This window comes from Microtus pennsylvanicus, chromosome 11, assembly GCF_037038515.1.
Source record: "Microtus pennsylvanicus isolate mMicPen1 chromosome 11, mMicPen1.hap1, whole genome shotgun sequence".
NCBI classification, from domain to species: domain Eukaryota; kingdom Metazoa; phylum Chordata; class Mammalia; order Rodentia; family Cricetidae; genus Microtus; species Microtus pennsylvanicus.
Genome location: NC_134589.1, coordinates 88,906,288 through 88,929,728, shown reverse-complemented (window position 1 = coordinate 88,929,728; position 23,441 = coordinate 88,906,288). Strand labels below are relative to the sequence as shown.

The following is a 23,441-nucleotide window of genomic DNA, read 5'->3' as shown; positions in this document are numbered from 1 at the left end:
TCCCTGACTGCCAGGTCTTTCCTACTATACACATATGAGAACACATTTCATGACTACTTCATGTGTCCAACCTGTGCTTCAGAAGGCTGAAAACAGCTGTGCTAAGGTTTGGCTTCAATCTGCTGCTCCATTTCTAAATAATAATTGCTAATGTCATGTGCAAGAAAAAAAAAGTGAGCATTAGTATTCCCCAAACAATCACCAGAACATACAAACAGGTGAGCACGGCTCCGTTCTGATTATCTAATAGCATTATAGTCATGCTCAAGGTGCCACGTGGGGAGATCAAAACTCAAAGGCTCAGGCTCTTGGCACATGAGTCTGGGTGTGGAGGAAAGAAAACAAAATTGGTCTCTGGGGACAAGCTTCTGTGGATTGTCACTGGCACTGGTTCTGGAGAAGGCAATACACAGTTTCCAGGATAAAAATAACATAAGGACTTGCCAGCTGACCTCAGCGATGACACAAAGATAAAGAACAGGGAGGTCCCTTTTTCTCCCCCAGACAGCTGAGCCCCTGCCAGGGAGCAAATGACAGCAACTTAAAAATTCTTTTAAAACAACATTTAAAAAATTATTTTGAATTACAAAAGCTCTGATATTCATGATCAAATGAAGGTTATGTCCTCCTCTTGAACATCTGTTAAAAGTTCAAAGAAATCAGCTAGAATCAACACATTCATAAGAAAATTCAAAACCTATCTTTGAAGGCCCCTAGATATACCAAGTATTATATTCGCTGATAGCAAAAAATAAAAAATTTAAGGCCCTGTATAAAGAAAATATTTTCCCAAATGGAAAATGCAAATTCTCCTTTATATTTTTTCTCATTTAAACTAATATATGCTACAACAATGACTCATGCTGTCATTCCAAAATTAATTTTAGGCTTTATGATTTAAACACAGACACATCTATGAGGAACCACAGATAAGAGATAAAATAAATGAGGTTATTCATATTCTATGAAATTACTTTATTTCAAAATTAGCCCAAATAAAAAATTTGTCTTTGTATGATTAAATCTTAGCACTAATCTCAAGTTAAATTTTACATTTTCTAAGAGGTATGATGCTCTCACAGAACGAAAGGTGATTTTCTGCTCTCTTGTTTCTGAGGAAGGAGCACTAGGCAGATGACTTACACATGGGTTAGCCAGAGGACTTAGTACCTGATTTAGAGGACAGTGAATTGTTTTCAAGGTGTTAAAAGGTAATGATCACTGTTAAACAACATCTGAAGACAGACTCACTATTCAGTTCAGAGAAGCGCTCACAGGAGATGAAGTACCGCCCTGGACAGAGCTGCTGTTCTACTGGTGAAGACTGCATTGACACAATGTTCAGGACTTTTTAAGAGCCAAGCAGAATTATAAACTGGCATTTTAGGGCATGCCTTCATCTATAGATTCCTCCTTGCTTTTTTGAAGAAAAAAAATGTGAAGCTTATTTACTACCGAAACTTAAACTGAAGCAGGCCTCTTCAAGTAATGAACATGATGAAACACTTAGCAGATTCCAGTGAGAGCCACATCAATTTTTGAGTGTCTTCTAGAGCCAGGCAATATGTTGATTTTGACAGACACATGCTGTCATTTAAACCTCACAAATATCAGCACAGCTGTGAGGACAGTTTAAATCTAGAGTTTAAATGTTCTTTTCATTCTGCTATGCTGCCTCTTACAAATCATGATTCCATAAGCTCCTTATGCTACCAGATTAGACCATCTACACATAACTTTTTTCTGTCACTTTTGATTTCCCATACAGAACCAGCTGAAGAGATATAAGTAAATCTCAGTGAGAATAAATTTTATATGGAATACGAAATAAAAGTGGAGTTTAAGCAATAATACCTTATCAATCAAAAAGGAAATATTAACCTTAAATATCTTGGCTAAAACTGATAAATCCTTCAGTTAATTATACCATGTGTGTGAAACTCTTTATATTTAAGTACTAGTCAGAGGCTTGCTTCCTAGAAATAGAACATAACAAACTGTATCTATTGCTATTCTCCCCACATTTCCCAGCATCTAGTGCCGTGGTTCTCAATCTTCCTAATGCTGCAACCCTTTAATACAGTCCCTCATGTTTTGGTGACCCCCCAACCAGAAAATTATTTTCATGGGTACTTCATATCTGTAATTTTGCTACTGTTATGAACTGTAATGTAAATTCTGTGTTTTCGGATGATCTTGGGTAATCCCTGTGAAAGGGTTGTTTGACCCCCAAATGGGTTACAACCCTCAGGTTGAGAACCACTGATCTAGTACAAGAGAGGTTCTCAAAAAAAAAAAAACTGCTGTAAGAATCTAGTAAACAATTTTTAAAAGAATGTCCTTTACAAACTTTTCCTGTAATTAGCTTATGGAGTAATTGTAGACTCACAAGTAAGTTACAAAAGGTCATAGAGAGAAACCCTCATGTCCCTTTACTCCATGTCCCCAAACTGGTTATCTCTTATAGGACATAGGTTCTCTTTGAGCGACTGTGAGAAAGTACAATTTTCTGGTGCTCAAAGTGGCCTTAGCCTCTCTTCATTTTAATGACAAGAAATGGAAATGTGGAAAAAGCTGAATTATAGTCATATTTAAAAATAGAAAACTCTGAAAAAGTCGGAAAGATCCTATCTCTTCACATATGAAACTCACGCCCAGAATCCCTTGAGGTATTCAGTAAGGAACTTCAAAATATTCTGAAACAATTTCAAATACCCTTATTTTCAAGTGACCTCATTAGATGGGTACACATGATTCCACACATTATTTCACAAAGCTCTACGACACCCAAAGATTCCTCATGAGGGATATAGAAACCGCTCGGAGGGAAAGTGGGGAGGGGTAAATATTATATTTCAAGAATAAAGGAAAAAATAAGCCCAAATAGTTGTGAAGAAAATGAGAGTTTATTCTTTTTTTTTCTTTTTCTTTTTTTTTTTTAAATAATATCCCGGGTCTTTTTCTTCTTCTTTTTTTTAATATTTATTTATTTATTAGGTATACATTATTCTGTTTGCTTGTATGCCTGCAGGCCAGAAGAGGGCACCAGACCTCATTACAGATGGTTGTGAGCCACCATGTGGTTGCTGGGAATTGAACTCAGGACCTTTGGAAGAGCAGGCAATGCTCTTAACCACTGAGCCATCTCTCCAGCCCCGAGAGTTTATTCTTAAAGGCCTTACTGTGTCAGTGGTAGGGCAAGCTAACCTCTGGGAAGACTGGGCTAGGTTAGTCAGCACTGCAGCAGGCTACCTTGCCACTAGGACTGCTGTGCAAAGCTCTAAGTTCAATACAAGGTGGCCTCATAAATACCAAATAAATAAATAAATGAGCAAATGTATTAAAATTTGGGTAGGTTTACTTAATATACTAAACATTATAAATTTCTTTAAAACAAATAAACCTGGTTCCTAGTAAACTGAGGTTCTTATAGGGAAAAAGGGTTCCTTTCGTGTAGTAGTTTTCGCAAGGAATCCTGAAAACACCTACTCTGACAATTCTCTGAAACATTAAAAATAACATGACAAATCCATAGTCCGTGTATAGGGTGGGTCCATGCATCTGTATTTAACTTTTAAGGCTCCAGTGACTGTGAGTCTCTTATCGAGATGAAGAAAAAAGGAGACCTGGTGAAAGTGGGTGCCTTGTTCAAGACTGTGACACATCTATCTAGTCAGTGACAGACTTGAGATCAGATACCAAGCAGGAATAGGATTTTTAAAAAAATCACCATATATAGAAAAAATTAACTATAAAACATTTTCATCAAAACTATGAAGCATTTTTTAAATTGTAAAACTAGGCCAAAAACTGCCAACATGCCAACAACATAGTATACAGCTACTGTCACATTTAAGAACCTCAGGGCTCTTTAAAAGGCTTTTGTCTGAGACATGGTGCAGTATATGATCTTTGAGTTAACTGCCCACTTAGCAATGAGAACTTGTTTAGTGCTCTTAGTTGGTACCATGATGGGTTCTGCTGCAGATGCCCATCAAATAATTTGACTTTATAGCAAAAAGGAGTTTATGTGTCGAATTGATACTACTTACTAGACACAATGACTTTATAATAGTGACATTGCTCACCAGAATAAGTAGATAATAAATTATTAACTATTTACTAAAATAGAATAGCTCCATTTTTCAACTTACCTTTAATGGAATCATTTTCGGCTCTCATTATGTCAATGAGTGAGCTCTCCAAAGAGTGCATGTCAAATGTCCTGGGGCGATCCTGTAAACACAAAATCACAGACCATTTTTAAAGAAATATTTTAAGGTTTGGAGATAACATAGTAGCAGAGCACTAGCATGTGTAAGGCTCAGTTCCTAATAACCTCCCTCCTCACAGGATTTACCTACACAAGGGGAAAATAAATTGCATTTGTTAGGACACAAGACAAAAAGTGCATTTACTCTAGCACTTCCAAAACATCAAGACCCACAAAAGTACATAAACCTCATTGGAGACTGCTTTTAAACCACTGGCCAAAACAGCTTTATTCATTAACCAATAGTAATAAAACATATTCATAACATACAGAGGGGACTCACACATCACTTTTATTTCTGACAAGAATTCAACAAAGACATCACTTAATAAAGCATATTAATTAATAAAGCACAAACCATTAAAACAGCCTTCACATTAAGAACAGTCATGAATGTAAAAGAAAGCTAATCTCTAAGACTTAAGACAACTAATAGGGTAAACCTTTCCACGCTGTTACAATAACTATCAGTTTGGCAGAGCCCTGAAGGTCAATTCCAGCCAACTGAATTGAGCCAGTTGAGTCAATGAGCCTCATATTCAGTGAGAGACCTTATCTCAAAAAACACACAGCATTCCAGAGGACTCCACAGGAACCTAACAAGCAAGGTTCTGTAGCCTTCTCTGCAGTTAAATGACTTTTCACTCAGTTTCTGTCAAGTTTTTGTTCTTGGTAATAAACTCAGGCCCTTAAGAATGCTAAGAATCCACATAACTCCTAATTACTTTTTAACCTAGAGTTTCAGCTTGTTTAAAACAAACAAACAACAAACAAACATCTCTTAAACACCTTAGACTGCTCTACCATGCTTTTACTTTTATTTTTACTTGCTGAAATCTCACTTTATTTTAATATCTAACTTCTAGGCTAATGGGAGATATCTTCCACTCAAGATTATTTTCTGATCAACCTGACATTACTCTCTGTGCTTTTTTCTGTACTTTGCACTATGCTTCCTAAAATAGGGACACTCCTCCTTATCTTGTCCACATCTAGACACTCAGCAGTGTTCACTGAACCCATGGTTTTCTGACACTGCAGATTTAGGAGTCCAGATGCAATTACATCTGAGTCTAATTCCACATTAGAGGAGAGAGTATTATAGGTCTGCCTCTGGGATGAGAGATTCGGGGGTGAGAATGGGGTTATGGGTTTGGTAGGGTGTTTTACCATTTGATTCTGCTCTAAAGGGCCACTCAGTCCAGAACTGATTATTTCCCCACCTTTTCCTCCTGATTTTTCCCTCTTCAGCTTTCTTTTTTCAATTGGGTCCCCAGAGAAGTAGGACATACAGCCAGAATTAGACTTTCTAAGCAAAGAATGTGTAAAAGGGAAGACTGGTCTATTTTTAAGGCTTCAAGTGCAACATAACATCAAAATCCTTACTGCAATTTCTTTTAGAAGTGCAGTGGATCTGAGGTATAAATCAAGGTTTGGATGCCAACACCAAGTCACACTATCTCAATCCATAGTAGCTGAATTTTTTTTTTCAGTAGACTATGAACTATGCCTGTCCCTGGGTCATCTACCAAAGCCATAGCCAGTACAAAGCATTCACCTGCTATGTCCTCTGACAATGTCCCAAGGGCAGGACCTATTTTACATTAAATGCCCTTAGTACAGCATTGACCTCAAATGGGTAATGGTGAGACAACAAAGTCCTACCACTTTGCCCCCAAAGGACTGCCCAGAAGGACCTGAGATGGCAGAAACTCGGTGGTGATATTTTTTTTTAAGTATTTTCTTTGTGTCCATGCTGTTAGGGAATTAAGAACTGGGTTAAGGAGTACTACCCACCCTTCTGCATTGTTATTTGTCAAGCACATCTACAGGATGGAGGTGCTCAAAACAATTGCTAAACCAACATGTGGGTGAATGCTTCTGAGTGAGTTTTAAGCATGTAAAATATTTCTTCTCTGCTTCCTTGTCTGAAGGTTTGTTTAGATATTTCCCATTTCCCATTACAGCTATTCATTTTTATTTGCCAAAATAAACAATAGGGATAGAACAACTTACTCGGTTATTCTTTTTCATGGAACTGAAGCCTTGTGAATTTCCAGAATTTGCATTTTGCCAATCACAAAATGAAGAGAAAAGAGAAGCAAAATATACAGTGGTTCTGTGTGGCTTCTTTTGTAAAAGTTACTTTTAGTAAGTCAAAAAAGCTTCTGTTTGCTAATGGGACACTAGAGCTTAGTAAATGATTCCATGGTTATTATCTGGGTCCCAAGTATACCACAGACTGCTACTAAATTTAATAACCACTGACTTTACCTGAAAAAGTATAGCAAACTAGAAACCTAAATGAAAAATGTAAATTTCAGTAATTTTTGGATTAAAATAATCTCAATCCTTTTTTACCCATATTTTTCTTTTAATTTATTGTGATTTAATTACAGGTTAATAAATAAATGCCAAAATATAAACTTGGATCAGTTGGCACTGACACTCAGGTGTAGTGTGTTGAGACAGATTCCCAGGTTCTATATGCTTTTGGAAGGAAAGGGAGCCTCAAGAGATCGCTGATAATGAAATGCAAAGTCTGAGGGCTCAGTAGCATAAGCACCATTTGCTTTTCAACCCCACTGAAATAGGTATTCTTGCCCACAACCCAAACATACTAGCAATTAGACTTACTATAAACTACATTCATATAACATTTGTTTCCGCAATGCTCTGGTAATTCAAAGGGTTCAAAAGTCATATATTTTGTCAAGTTAGCTTCTTATCAATAGAGACTTAAAGTTTATCATTCTTAATTTTCTACTTTAGTGATCTTTTCTATTTTTAACATTTAATTTTTTTAACGATCTTGTCTTGTACCAATGGGAAATAGGTAGAAGGGTAGAGATTCAATAGCAAGGCCAGCACACAAGAACAGAATAAACAATGCCAGTTTTCCTATTCAACGATCAAAGAGTTAAGTTTATTAAGGACTTGATTTCCAAGTTTTTTCCTTTTTTTCAATCTTCTGACTACAAAATGGACCACATATAACTGCTGATTTGCTTCTAGGATCCATTTCCCAGAAAGCAACTGTAAAATGGAATATTTGTCAAGTGACAGTTCTTCTTGATAGTTTTTGAGACAATGACCAAAACCTGAATATCAGCCTAAGACAGTGCACTTGAATATAGACACTAAAAAGCCTCAACTCTCAGGGTACTGCTGTCCTCCAGAATGCTTTCCTGGTCCATAAAAGGAAGGAATTTCATTAGATGCCCACAGTCTCTTCTAGCACAAAATGCTTTTCATTTGTTTGCATTTGCAGAGCTGGCGATGAAATCCAGGGCTTTCCATGTCTAGGCAAGTGTTCTGGGAAGGAGCTATATTCACAGCCAATTTTCTTCTTTCGGTTTACAATATCCTAACTGTCTGGGCTCTTTGGAGATGTATGTTTTATCAATTTGACAACTATGTCAAAAATCAAAGATGTGGATTAAAATCACTAATTAAAGTTCACTTTTTAGCCTACAAAAAGGCAGAGACCACTGATAGTAAGAAATTGAACCCTTTTTCTTTCTTAGTGCTGGAGATTGAACTCAAGGCCTTCCATGTGGTAAAAATCATTTTACCACAGAACTATATAGTCCCAGTCTTCTCTACAGGGTTAATAGCCCATTATGCAAACATAAAGCAAAATAACAAGTTTTCTTTTTATTTGCCTATACAATTTGTTAGGGAGAAGATTAAATATCTTGCAAAAGTTAAACAACACTCTCCCCTCAACCAACAACCATATTTGATTCAAACCACTTTTGCCAGTCTCCCTTGGGAGAAAAGTTAATCATCTCTGTATTGAGCACCAAAATAAGTACCCACCATTAGTCTGTGTACTTTGTTAACACTGTTTTAATTATAAGCCTCAGACTTCTTAAGTTAGAATGTGTTATTTCCATTTAATAATTTAAAAAACTAAGACTAAGGAAAACTCATACAATTTTTACTGCATAGGCAGGTTCCTGCTGACTTCAGCAACACAGCTGTGATTCAAGCCTCATTCCAAAGTTGGGGAGACTACCTTAAACAAGGTAATCACCACAGGATCTTTAAAACTGTATGCACAAAGTGGGGGAGGGGAACGACGTTGAAAGGACTTTGAGGGCATAGGCACATGGCAAATGACTGGAAAACAGTAAGCACTTAAAGATTACTCAACAAAGAATGAAAAAAAAATGTGTAAGGGTGAAAGGATAGAAACAGAAATCTGAAAAAAAAAACCACATGAGAAAACAAAGCCTTCGTCCTATCTCCCCCACTGGGATGACACTTAGGTAAGACACACACATTACACCTATAATATATACACACTGGCAGGCTATCAACCGTAAACCAAAGGAGCAGGCTGGTCCTAATAGTAATAATGCCTGCAGCTAATTTCAAACATTAAATGCATACCCTCACAAAAGCCTTGTATAATCAGTATAATCAATTATCCCCTTTCACAGATGGAAAAAAAAAGCTTACAGTAACAGAATGACTTTATTCTTGTCAGGTATGTACTGTAACAAAATTTGAGCCCAGGCCTTTAGCTTGAAAACCCGTGAACTTAATAACTACCCATAAATTAAAAAAAAAAAACCACACCTATCATTTTCAAGGCTCCACAAGCATCTTTATTGCAGTATTTTGACTATTTTATAATTGTATAGCTTTTGTTGGATGTGTTTTGTTTTTTTTAAAGACAGGCTCTCCCTGTGTAGCTCGGACTGACCTCTAACTCTCTTTTGTTAAGATTACATTTTCCTTCTTTTCCTTTGTGTGCATGTTGGGGTAGGGTGACTGTGTGCTCTGATATGCCTGTTGAGATCAGAGACAACATACAAGAGCTGGTTCTCTCCAACTCAGGTGATCAGGCTTGGCAGAGGTGCCCTTGCCTACTGAGTGGTCTTGCCTCACCATGGCCTCCAACTTTTGATCCTCCTGCCTCAGCTTTTCAAGTGCTAGGATTTCAGGCACAGTACCACTAGATCTTGTTACACTTAACATTAAGTTGCATGTAAGTAATTGGTTGGTTCCAAGAATCTTGAACTCACCATCCTCCTGTATCAGCCTATCATGTAGCTAGAATTACAAGCCACATTTTTTTTAACATTCATATTGATCTAAGCCAAAATATTGTTGCTGTTGTTTATTTTTTGAGACAAGGTCTCACTGTGTAGCCTGGCTAGCCTAGAGCTCTCTATGTAGATCAGGCTGGCTTCAAACTCGTAGAGATCCACTTTCTCTGCCTCCTGAGTGCTGGGATTACAGGTGTGTACCACTATGCCCGGCTGCTTATGTTTTATTATACTTGAAGATGCCTCAGAATCACATGGGGAGGTCTTGTTTAAGAACAGTTTACTGAGCCACCCCAGATTCAGGATGTCCAGGAAGAGCCTAAGAATTCACATTTCTGGCAAGTCTCCATATGAGGCCAGAGACTATACATAAAAACTACTAAGGTAAATAATCCCAATCAATACGTTAGTTTCTTTAGCTATTTGGGTGGTGTGGTTTGTATTTTATTATCCTGGCACTTAAACTGTCACTATAATCTCTGGCATCTAAAATCTGTTATTTGAGGCATATCATACCTGCCTTCAGATATTTACTAATAATGTGCCCCCTCTCAAAACTGTTGGTCAAATGCCCTATAAGTCATCTTTACTTAAAAAGACAGGTGAAGCACATGTTCATTTCTTTTTAATTAAGATTCTTAAATTTCTTTTAGTTAGATTCCTCGAGCTGTATAGCATAAACTGGCCAACATTAGTTTATCTGCATAAAAAGTCTAAGAGCATAGTCTCAGATTTATACTTGAATCTTGTTATAAAATATCAGTACCTACATTTTCTTAAAAATCATTTATAAAGGGAAATTATTATCTCTACCAATTCCCTAAGGCTAGAGACCCTCAAGGCAAAATTTTCTTGTGTTTCACTCTTATTTAAGGGGATATTCACATTCACTAGGTAAGAACAACAGAAAGCATCATGTTATACAGTCTGTACTGGATGTTTTGTGTTCAGAGATTCTGTCTTCAGACTGAATTTTCTCATTAAAATATATCCAGTTAACCACGACTAGTACCACTTTTTATTGGCTCCTTTTGTAAACCCATGTCACTGTGTTTAGTGCTACCAGACTTGTGTGATACAAAAAAAATGGAATTAATTGAATACAACCAGATCATTAAGAGCCCAAGGCAAAATTCAGCTCCCTACTTTCTTCATTCCCTTTCTGTGATCACTTTCAGTCTGCTCTTAATCCATATCAAGCTGTGGAAGTTTCTCTTTCTGGCTTAAATTTTCCCTGGTGAAGAAGGGAAAGGAAAATATTTTGGTTCAAAAGGAAAGTCAATGCCAGTGTGTCAGTTGCCAAAACAAATAGGAAGCTTGAAAGTTCTGGGAGAGCTCACATTTAATCAAAGCTAACTATGGGAGTTTTAATCCAAGATTTTCCAAAATATAAATATTCTTCTTGGATGAAATGCTATTTATGTCCACAAATCACAAAGAGGCGACTGTACAGTTAACTTTCAGGACCCTGCTTCCAAAAGGCCTTATACTCCAACACTGAGTAAGCTTCTTTGCTTTGAGTCCCTCAGCACTCCCATGCTTCACCAGACAGACAGGCTGCTGATTATCTCCCTGGATAGGACTGCACGCTTCCTGCAGCACAGGTACAGCATGCTGTAAATCTACCTCCACCGGTAAAGCAAGAGGCTGTGGGTCTCTCCTGGCTCTGAGTTGCATTTCTCACATAAATTCATCTGCATTAGCTTCTTACAAGTACCATGAGAAGCCACTAACTGCTGTTATCCCATTTTAGGATAATAAAGCTTAAAATCATACTGTAAGTAGATTCAGAGGTGAAGTTTAAAAAAATCTATTTAAGTAAGTTGTGTCATAACATAGAATGCTCATTACTGACATGCGCAAGGTATAAATTTTTGGTTGTGTCTACATGGCCTGGATGCAGGCAAGTGTCGGGGTGACATCAAAGAGGTAATTATGTGAATGTGAAGAAGGGGCAAGGAAATATACTTAACAGCACCTCATATTTATTCTTTGCCATTTCTCTTCTGAGTCAGTACTTTCTCATCATAACACCTCCAATGACGGTAAAGAGTTCTTACTTAGGCTACTATTTCTAACAGGGTTCTAAACTATAGCTGAATCACTCTGATCAGCCCATAGCTCCATTTGGTTTCCACATGAACTGATAAATCAGAAGATCTCTTCAGAAAGCCTTTGAGGAAATTGCCTTTTACTTCCCCTTCACTAAATGCCACATGTACTTATGCATTTTGAGTATTATAAAATCTTTAAAGTGTTTTGTTTTTTAAAAAAAATAAAACTTGTTGCCACTTATTTGAATTAAAAAAACCAAACTGGCAATTTAGACTCCATTAGTTCAATAGATTTCCTTCTTGGCTATTTAGCCATTCTAACCTTGCTTGGAGGAAAGAAATAGTTAAAATCCATTTAAGATTTGATTCCAAATCTCTACTAACTGGATAAGTCATCTTGGCACTGCAACATCACTGAATCTTGATTTCATATACACAAAAAGAAACTTATCTCTGTAAAATTGTGATGAGAGGCCAAGAAAATGGCTATGGGGTGAGAACACTTGCTCTGCAAGCATGGGAACCCAAGTCCAAAGCACCTACATAAAAAGCTAGGCATACTGCTCTTGGGACTCTTTTTCCTTCTGTTGTGTTGACTTGGTGTGATGGTTTTTCGCTTTGTCTTATTACATTTTATTTTGTCAGTTGCTATCTCTTAGAAGCCTATTCTTTTCTATTAAAAGACAGAAAGGGAGTGGATTCAAAAGGGAGGAGAGGTGGTGAGGAGTAAAGGGAGGGAAAACTGTATCAGTATATGTTATATGAGAAAAGACCCTATTTTCAATAAAATGAATAAACCCTAGGATACGTAAAAAATAAATAAAATAAAAAATCTGGGCACAACTTCATGTGCTTGTAACTTCAGCATTGTGAGGCGAAGACAGTCAGATACCAGGAGTCAGATGGCCAGGAAGCCTGGACAAAATGGTGAGGCTTCCTGTACAGTGAGGTATCCTGTCTTGAAAAATCCCATTGTCCTCCTCTGACCTCTGCATGTGTACACAAGGGAAACTGCACCTGCACACTCATATTTACACACACACAAGAAAAAGACTGGTGAGAAGTAAATGAGACATGGTATGTGACAGTGTGGCACAAAGGCTGACAGCTAGAAGGCACATTCAGTGAACATCCTTGGGTGCCTTCCCTCTGTGGTATATGGACAAAAAGAGTGAAAGTTACATTTTATGAATGGGTTATTGGCCTATCTGAATAACCAGCCATTCTGTGCTTCACTATGGCCAGTTTCATACAAGTTATCATAATAAACCCAAAACTTCTGGATCCAAAAATACCACAGATGTTCTCCTAGCTAACAAGCTATTTAACACAAGAGGTTATTGGTTTAAGAAAAGTAAACAAAAATAAATTGATGCCCTGAAGAGACCGAGTCAGGTCATAGACAAATGAAGACCCTAAATAGCTGTCAGAATTCCTCTTCTCCATGTCTGCCTGGTCAGCTCAGGGCCCAGTCAGCAGAGGGACTGCAAGCCCAAAATACACTCTTTATGCCTGAGTTGAGACTTACGTTTTGCAGCTCTTAACAACTCTTCTTTTTGTGACCTTTGACAATGACGACAAAAAGCAGTCAGTGCTCAGTCTCGACCTAACAAGGCCACCCCCGTCTTTATCTCTGTACAGTATCCAGGCATAATACATGCCTCGACTCTCAAGTAGAAAATAGGAAGTTACCAGACTGTACTCTTCATGAGAAGTCCCTACCTTGCCATGGTCAAATATTTCTAGCCTACAATCCATCAAAAATAGCAAACACTTATATATTGAAAGAGATGGATGAGTAAGGTTTCGTACGCTCCACAGGCTTCCAAAAGACCCCCAACCTCTGAATACCTTTTAAAAATGAAATATGAACAGAAATATAATCCCCAAAGAACAGCCTGTCCTGTTCTTTTTAATTCTTTCCAGAGATCATACCCACAATTCCACAGTAGCCTAGAATTAGAAGAAAGCCAAGATTAAAGATTATACCCTGCTAGTGGATTTTCTCAGAGCTGGGCTTGTTTGCCTTTTTTTTTTTTTTTTGATAGCCCAGAAAGAGATGAGGCCATTGGTGTATGTGGGAGTAACACCAGGCTGAGCAGGGAAAACAGGCTGAGCAGGGACAGCAGAAATGTGAGCCATCAGGATCTTTAAAAGACACTTGGAAGACTCTTTGTATACCCTTTAAAGACTCCGTACCTTGGAGAAGTGTATACTTTTACAATGAAACCCTACCACGTCTAAGAACTGCTTCAAGATAAATGGCAAAGAAGTGTTCTGGGGTGTGAGAGAGGATTGTCCAGGAGCCAGAGGCTGCCAAAGCCAGGTGACTATTTTGTTTAGTCAATTTTTAAAATTTTCCAAAATAAAAAATTAAAAAAAAATACATGGGGGAGAAAACCTTATTTAAAAAGGGGGAAATCATCAGCCAGACACTGTATTTACTCGTGTTCAGGAAAATAAAGATCATTATGTAGCCCAAGTCCCACTATTATTGTTGTGAAATAATTTAATTTTTAAAATTATAATTCATTTATGAAAATATTCTTTAAAATTAAGTTCAATTATCACATTCCAGTCATACAATGGTTTCCACATTTAAATGACATTTGTGTGTGTGTGTGTGTGTGTGTGTGTTGCATGTGCATGCACAGATGAAGATCAGAGGACAACTGAAAGCAGTTGGCTATTTCCTTCTCCACGTGGTTTCCAGGAATTGAACTCATATCATTAGGCTTGGCCACAGGTGATCTCACCTGCTGAGCCAACTTGCCAGCCCTGACTAAACTGCTATTGCAAATTTTGTCAAATTAAAATTTTCTTTTAATAACAGAATCTTTTGAAAGACAAATACTAGGCATAATTTCGTTTTACTCTCAAAAAGACTGGAGAAATGAAAAAAAGGGGGGAAGAATCAGGAGAGCAGCATGCCTATCCTGGGTTATATGTCTAATAAACAGCAAAGCCATATGTAGAGACCAGATCTGTCTTGTCATAATTAAGATTGTTTTAGGGGTAGAAATGTTCTTGGGGTTTCATGGACAATAAAGTGGCAGCAAATGTTTTACTAGCTAGCATCATGAACCTACCAGTTGGATGCATCCCTCTAGGCTTCCTGAAAGGATTATTATTTAAAATGTACCTCACATTATAAATACAAGCATGGCTTTGAAATACATAATGCAATATACAACTGGTGTATAAAAATGATCAATGTATATCAAAAAACACTCTGCAAATTCAAATTGTCCAGGCCCAGCACAGTACAATATGGGAAATATTTGCATAATTCAAGGCTGAAGTTTAATAATTCAGCCCATAAACCTGAGGTAGGACAATGTACAGTGATCGGGTTTTCTTTGACATGAAGCAGTACCAGAATTCTGCTATGCAAAGGCTTGAAGTTTGCCTTTGGTCATATCACTTTGTCAGAATGTATATAGTAATAGTAAATAGTAATGTATACAGGTATACAAAGTAGCTTATATAAGAATTTATTTACAAATTTCCAATTTGGAAATTTCTATTTTATTAATGGTCACATTTACATATCACTTCTGATATATCTACAGCTGAATCTGTTAGTTTGCCTTAAAGTTTAATCAATTAGATCCTGAATTAAAATGGAGTTAAATTATTTAGTTTATGATTTGATTATAGTGTTAAGAAAAATGCGTGCTAAATATCACTCCGATATTAGCAAAGATTAGAAAGAGATTATAAAATACATTATCAAATCATTTTTGTGAGAGTCCCATACCTATTTTATAACATAATTTCTCAATAAATTTATGCTAAAATTAGCAATAACCATATTCGTTAGGCTTGCAATAAGTAAGCTCTTCTGATAGGTTTTAGAGCAATTTTTTGATCACATTTCAAGACTTTCCTGAAAACAACACAAAATATGGCTAAAAATTCTACCCTGGGGGCTCTTGCAGAGAACCTGGGCTCCTTCCCAGCACATATATGGGAGCTCACAACCTTCTGTAACTCCAGTTCCAGGGGATCCAATGCCCTCTTCAGATCCGCAGGTATTACGCCTCATGAAGTATATAGACATACATACAGGCAAATCACTCAGACAAATAAAATAAAAATCAATAAATTCTTTTTAAATGAGGGAAAAACAGGGGGAAAGGGTTTCAAAAAAAGTCTACTCTAGTTAGTTTCAGCTCTATCAGGTAATAGCAGATCTAGTTAGACGCCCTATGCAAAGAGGAAGAAGTTGTACCCCTTTCCCAGCATGTTTTCCAGTATTTCAATTCTAACAGAGCTAGACACATCCAACACATATTTCACAATTACAAAATAGGTTTCTGTCTAAGTCAAACAAAAGATTTCCTATGCAAAAATCTCTCTTGGAATCAAATTAAGAAAAGATAAAATAGAATGAGGTTGTATGTTATGATGTTTAATAATTCACTAAGACTTGTCACCTGAAGCACTATAGTGACTTTCTATTTATAAGCACACGATATAATTTTAAAGACACAATGCTGATACCACCTAGTAAGTTATTAAGGTGACAAGAATTACTTGTGAAATTAAGACAATTTAATAAACCTGTGATGTTGTGTCTAAGGTAATAGCAAATGGAGCCTTAAGTAAAGTCCAGAATTTTCTCTCTACCAATCAAGATTAATGGTAATCTTTGTGGCCATTTTCCTGGTTCTTAGCTAATGGAGATGGGAACATAAATGGAGCCTTAGATAACAGTATATAGACTACGGAATTCTGCTCTACTTTTCCTGTAAGGACAGATCTAGGCATCACTCCAATAAGGTACTATATTCAAATATAATTACTGGCAGGCATCCCAATCTATTATTTGGTTTGGAAATTGGAGCTCCAGGATGTGTTTGGCAGGACAGACAAGGCTTATTTTCTCCTAAATGTAAGGGTCAAATCATACCTTAGTCACATGAATATGAGCCTTGCCTCTTTATTTTCAAGTCAGGACAATACAACCAAAAGTCAGGGGATTGAGGAATTCTATTACAGGGAGTAATAGAGCCTATCAGAAAGCGCCTAACCCATTTCTGTTATATAGTAACTACTCAAATGAAAAAATGAAGGGATAAAGCCAGGCAGTGGTGGTGCAGCCTTTATTCCCAGCACTTGGGAGGCAGAGACAGGCGGAACTCTGAGTTCAAGGCCAGCCTGGTCTTGAGTTCCCTTTTGGGCTCCAAAGCTAGAGGGAAACTCTCTTGAAAAACAAAACAAAAACAAACAAACAAATGTATCTGGAGCCAGTGAGATTGGTTAAAGACACTGCTGCCAACCCTGATGACCTGAATTCAATCCCCAGGTCCCACATGGTAGAAAGAGAGAAACAAGTTTTACAAGTTGTCCTCTGACCTCCATGCATGTACAGTGGCATTGGCAAGTACACATAAATACAATAAACAAATGTTATAAGAAATTTATTTATTGACCTTAACATTATGAAGTTTAACATTTAGAGTTAATAAACAAATATGTTATTATTTTTTACTTATAAAACTCTAAGAGCCAACTTTTTAAATGGAAAGCCTCATTATGTTGCTCAGGCTGGCCATAACTCCTAGACTCTCCAAACTGCCTCATCCTCCAGAGTAGTAGAAACTATATTGGGCTCGCAATCAGCTTTTGGTCATCACACACAGTTAACTTTTCCCCTTTCATCTTACATGCTTGTGGGAGGAGCTCCTCTCACACCCCAAACTTAAGCCTTTTATGTTGTGAAGAGGTGCTATAGTATAATGGTTAAGAGCCAAATCTTGCAGGTACATAATAATTTCTACCTCATAGGATTACTGAATGGATTAACATACAAAACACAACATAAAAAGCACCATATATATTATTAAATGCATATTAATTTAATGTATCTGAAAACAGGATTCAAGTTATGACTTCTCAATTCATACCTTCAATTCATGAAGCTTTAGACTAGGTAAAAACTCAGAAACAACTTTTAATTAAAGTTTTTTTCTCAAAATATACCTCTTCGGTGGATCAGTTAGGGGGCTATATATTCATGGGGGTGTATAATCAGGCTTCCTAAGAGTTTGATCCCTGGATCCACTTGGTGGAAGGACAAAACTGGCCCCTGTAAATTATTTTCTGACCCCCACATGTACACATGTGTATACATACAAAACAAATAAAATTGAAAAAAATTAAACATTATTAATTTTAAAACCCAGGATTTGGCCAGAACAAAAGCAAACCTGCAGTAAACAAATGTAAAAAAACATTCTGTTTCATTTCAAACTAAATAAAAGTTGTCCAATATTAGGCAAGTTCCAGATAATTTCTATTTTAACATAACATGCTATCCTGACCTGATTTATATGAATATTATAATCTCATATTAAGCCCAGTATCAAAAATTATGGAGATGGGGAGCATAAAACAATCCACTTTCTAATCTTTCCATATTTGAAAACAATTTTTTTTGAGATAAGTCTCACTCACTATGTAGCACTGGCTGGCCTTAAACCCACAGAGATCCACCTGACCCTGAAGTGTTAGAATTGAAAGCGAACACCACCATGCCCAGCCTTTCTATATTTAAACCAGGTTTACTGGCCAGCCCTTTTCCTATCCTTAGCATAATAGACAAGAAAAAGCAACAGGAAAGTAAAAAAAAAAATAAATAGACAAACAAACAAACAAAAGCTTCAGTGCTGGAGAGCAAATCCAAAGCCTTACACAAGCCAAACAAGTGTTCTATTATTAATATCCCCAGCCCTCTGAGAGGGTTAGTTTTTAACAACAGCCTTTATTATCAATCTCAGTCTGCTATTTAAAAAACAAGTTTAACTGATCCAAAGGATTCCATATGTTCAACACATCCTACCAGCCCCATAGGGAGAAAACCTGACTCACATATATAGATATTTTATTTCCTGAACTTCTCATTTTCCCTAAACAGTTCTCTACCAAAGTTAGTAAGTTCAGAATGAGTGATCATTCGGTCACATAAGTTTACTGTTAGTGTAAGAAGTAGAAAATAAGGAAGAAAAGTGCATACAATTCTCACACTAATCATAATCTAGTTAAAGGGTATGGGTTTTTAAACTTTATTTATTTTTATTTTATGTTCAACCGTGTTTTGCCATGGGTGTCAGGTCTCCTGGAACTGGAGTTACAGACAGTTGTGAGCTGCCATGTGGGTGCTGGGAATTGAGTGCTCTTAGCCACCGAGCAATCTCTCCAGCCCCCAAGGTATAGGTTTGTTTTATAATACATACTTTTATTTTATGTGCATTGATGTTTTGGCTGTATGTATGTCTGTGTGAGGGTGTCAGATCTTAGAGTTACAGACAATTGAAAGCTGCCATGTGGGTGCTGGGATTTGAACCTGGGTCCTCTGGAAGAGCAGTCAGTGCTCTTAACTGCTGAGCCATCTCTCCAGCCCAAGGTATTGATTTTTTAAATTAGCAGTACATAAATAGTTTGTGAGTCATCTTTGCATTAAATTGCTTTAAAATTTATGTCTTAAGGAATATTAAAAACAACTTTTTAAAGCCATTGTCAATGTCTTGAGCAGCTATTTATCTGTCACTACATGACAACTGTACTTTGGCTTGAGCAAAAAATAATGCTTTCTAATAGCAAATGCAAACAAGGAAAAAAACTTAAAAATAAAAAACTAACACTAAATTTGATCAAATATTTTAAGATGCCTTGCACCTGTATCCTTAAGGAGTGAAAAGATACTTAATTCCTTGGATTGACATATGGCTCTCTTAGCAAACTTTCACTTCCCTTAACCAGGAACACTACGACTATCTTATACTATGCTTTAGTCCCTGCTGAACTGTTTCTAAAATATCCCTTGGCTGTAATACATGTGTGTGACACATTCGTGTATAAATAATTTTAATCCCGTGTTTAGTTTCCTTATCTGTAAATGGGATAATGATAAACTTACCTTGCGGGTTGCTGTGAGGAGAGGTTCGGTGTACCTCATTACTTTCTATAAATTTTCTAAGGATACAGGAATGATCATACACTATGATATATACACTGAGTGTGGCAAGTGATGTTCAGCTGATCTGAAATTCCCTTTTCCTTGTTTTCTGTGATATAAACTGGCTGTTCATTAGTTCAAAAACATCAAACAATGTTACTCCTACCAGATAAAGGATATACTAGTAGCAACAAAGACAAGTGATCTTTGCCTGGATCTATTTTTAGGAATGGTTTAATTATCTACACTCCTAGAGTTAACACTGGAAAATAAACAAGTGGGTAAAGGGCATCAGGGCATCAGATACCCCCCCCCCAAAAAAAAACCCCAAAAAACAAAAAAGGCATGGCACCTTAATGGCTTTAGCATTTAGAAGGCTCTGGGTTCTACATCAAGCACTGCAAATAATAATTAATAGTAATAATAATTTTAAACATGGCAAAAACCCCATCTACCATTTCTCCCTAAGCAGTAGTCCTTACTGACACAAGAAAGGTCAGAATTTGCAGAGAGATTTAAGAGGAATTGCTGAATCGATCAGTTCAGACTGCTCAGACTACAAGGTTCACGTCTAAATATAACCAAGAGGAAAACTGCAACCTAGCAGTTAGTTGGTTTTAGTAAATCCCTACCTTATAATGTCAAAAAAGGTCATTTTTAGTTAGTTTCTTCAGATAGGCAGAAAACATTCATTAGTTTTCACAACAAAACACACATCTGCTACATATTACCATTCTTCCTTAAGCAAGTGAAGAAAATTCTCTTGTTAAACAAGAAAGGTATTATAAGTAATTAGGGTATCACTAACTACCTGATATCTGTAGTCATAAACGGAAAAATTAAGGCCCAAGAAACAAGTGACTATTTTTTTGTTCCAATTACACTCATTTGCTAAAATAAAGACAGGCAATCAATTTATTTTCTAAGATCTCTAATATGGACACAGACAATTCCAATTCTTTCATTCCACAGATACTCTACCACATGACTTCCTTATTCATCCTAATTTATTAATGGAACAACATCTTACCGGAAAAGGAAAAATGGTGTCAGCCCTGTTCAAGCTATCTTCCATCCAGGATTTGGGAGCAAAGGCTGAGCTAGGGCGAGCATACTTCTGGAGCTGAATATGATTGCTTGCAAAATTTTTCTTCAAAGGTGAGATGGAGTTCAGGGGTGTTATTCCACCATTCAGCCCTCTGCGGTGATCTCGGCCTTGAGAAGCTCCCCAGCCACCATAGCCGCCACCTCCTGGGCTCCAGGAAGAAGAGGGGGTTGGAGAGGGACTCTGGTAGCTGCTCCATGGAGAAGGAGGTTTGCTAAGATTATTCGCCAAATGAGGCAGCTGGTTAAAAGCAGCATTTCTATGTGTGAAAGGTGGGGGGTGGGGACTGGCAGGAGACCTCCTTTGCTGCTGATGCTGGCTGTGATGATGCTGAAAATGGGGGTGATGAGGATGGTGCTGGGAGAGAGGACCAATCTGAGGGGAGAAGCTACCACCAAAGCCAGGGCTGACATGATGGGGAAAATTTTGAAACAACAGAGCACCATTATTAGCTGAAGCGCCAGGGACCCCACCCTGGTGAAAGAAACTTGCATCTTCATTGATTATCGTGGAGGAAGAAGGTGCTATCGCTGCTGACCAGTTACTGAAACCAGTAAGGGACGATGCACTAGATGTCAAGGGTTGGGTGGAAGTACCGAGGCCCGTGGTTTCTTGATAATCAAACCCTGTCAACACTGGTGATTCAATGCGTATTTTTTCTTTTCCATTGCTGTTTTCTGAAGAATTGTCCCCTGGATTTTCTTCAGCTTTTGCCTTTTCACTTTCAGGCAATATTCCAGCTTCTTGACCTGGACTGGGGGAGAGTTGTTGCTTTTCTAAAGGGTCTTGTTGTTCCTGCTGTTGATTTTTTCCTTTTTCTGACCCCAAGATCTCATCCTGAATGTTATGGGTAGCTGGAGCAGGAAAGAGCCAAGCTGACCCAGCACTGCTGCCATTGGCAGCTGTGTTATTATTTATAAAAGCAGCAGGGTTGGGGGTGGCATTTTGGTGATGGTGTGGAGGCTGCAGATGTGGATGGAATCGGACTGGAAAAGCAGATTTATTCCCAGTATTGCTTTGTACTAGCACTCCAAACCCGTAATCCCCCATTTATTATTTTTAGGATCAGAATCTCACAACAAAAAAAAGACAATCTAATGTCTCGCGTCTTTTCCTCTGTATTTCAAATTTGTTTGCTTGAAGTATCTTATTTATAGCTAACTCAAAGATCACAGCTTATCACCCTAAGTATCTCTGATTTGGAATTCTGGTCTCTCTGGAACGAAAAACAACTAAAAAAAATCTCTTAAAATATTGATATGAATCCAATTGGGCTTATTTTTATGCGGGAATAAAAAAGGAAAAAGGTAAAAATCAAGTCTTTGGTTAGTAAAATAGGCGCTTTCTTTTTCCAAAGGAAAATGTACATGAATGACAAAAACACAGCTTCTCAAACATCTATGGATATAGAAGAATAAGCATTGTGCAGAGTAAAAATATATATATATAAAATTTAACAATCACATATGGTCTTCCTCAGCAGTTTAGATTCACATAAAAATTAGAATAGGATTAAGGGGAGAATACGTTCTTTTCTTGGCAGCTTGGTTAAAAAAATCAGGAATAATTTAAGAACATTATATATTATATATTTATATATAGATAGATTATATTAGGTTATCTGGGGCGGGAGGTGAATTTCTGGTTGCCAAAGAGGAAATCAGCCTTGACTAAAGGGAAGATGATTGCAGGGAGGTTTCTGCTGTTCCTGGTCCTGTTTCTGTTCTTTTGTAGGGTGCAGTGTGGGCCTCTGGGGCTGTTCCTGGGGCTCCGGGTGCAGATCTTGCTGCGTTTGCTGTTCTTGTCCCTTCGGCCTCCTCTCCCCCATGAAAGGGGTTGGAAACACCCGTTTCTCCCTCTGGGGGGTGTCGCGATCAGGAGGGATTAGCGAGACTGGACAAGGGCGAGCTGGCGGCCCGGGGGTGCGGGGACCAAGGGGGCGACCTGGAAGGTCCTGCGGTTTCTGCCTCTTCCCCTCTCTGCGGCTCCGGGATTTTTTTCCCTCATGGGACCCAGGGGCGGTTTGTTCAGTTCTCTCAGTTCGATTCTCCGCCGGGGGGGAGGGGGAAGGGGGGGGATGGACAAAAAGGAAAACCCCGCTACGTAGTTACTCTAAAGGAGAAAGGCCTCCCCCCTGGGCTTGCGATCTCTTTCCCCCTACACTGCTTGGAAACTATAATTTAGAAGGCTTTTGTTTCTCCTCACGGTTGCTGGGCCGCCGCCGCCGCCGTGGCTTTCCCCCGGTCCCGCAGTCCCAGCTGTCGTCGTTGTGGGCTCCGCCTGGCTCTTCTTTTGCTTTGCTTCTTCCTCCTCGTCTTCCTTTGCCGTCCGCCGCTGCCGCTGCCGCCGCCTCCGCCGCCGCCGCCTCCACCGCCTCCGGTGCCCGGGTCCCGCAGCCGCGGCTGAGTCCTTCTCCTCAGGACCGAGCCGAGTGAAATGACAACCAGCTGGAAAGACCGAGAGACACTTCCGGTTCGAGGAGGGAGGGGCAGGGTGTTGCGGAGGCCCCGCCCAGCGTGCGGAAGACCAATCCGACGCTACGATTCCGATTAGGCCACGCCTCCTAGGCTCAGAGCCCCTCCCAGGAAGGTCCCCGGTCATCTCAGAGCCGCCCCTTCCGCCTGCGCCTCGCCCAGTGGGGCCGACGCCGGAGCCGGGTCCGCGCACCCAGTGAAAGGCGTGTGCCGCCATCTTTTTTGTGGGCAAAGACTCCTTTGAGGTTTATGTTCCCAAAGTAGGCGTCTCAGGAAGCCCATAGAGACACATTCGGAATAGAGTGGGCTCCTTGCGCACTGAAAGACTGAGCTGAATTGTTGGGGGCCGAAATGGCAAACCCATGAAACCGAGAATAGACGAGAAGCCTGCCCTTAGTAAAGGTGGGTGCCCCAGGCATCACGTGCTCTGGCCCGAGCTCCTCCCCATAGGGAGGGAAGGGGAGGCGGGTTTTCCCGGCAGCTGTTCTGTGCCTAGAACTGCATAGCCCTTC

At 38.6% G+C, this 23,441-nt stretch overlaps 1 protein-coding gene across 4 annotated transcripts in view; it reads right to left on the bottom strand.

The window, feature by feature from the left end:
* The window catches only part of Cpeb4 (cytoplasmic polyadenylation element binding protein 4), a 58,541-nt gene extending 35,645 nt beyond the window's left edge, over positions 1-22,896 (bottom strand). For all 4 annotated transcript variants that reach the window (XM_075941388.1, XM_075941389.1, XM_075941390.1 and 1 more), the window contains exons 1-2: positions 20,381-22,896; positions 4,155-4,236 (exon numbers count right to left, since the gene is read on the bottom strand). In XM_075941388.1, coding sequence (XP_075797503.1) covers positions 4,155-4,236; positions 20,381-21,505 — 1,207 coding nt within the window. In that variant the 5' untranslated portion in view covers positions 21,506-22,896. The remainder of the gene's footprint in view (positions 1-4,154; positions 4,237-20,380) is intronic.
* Between the last annotated feature and the right edge of the window lie 545 nt (positions 22,897-23,441).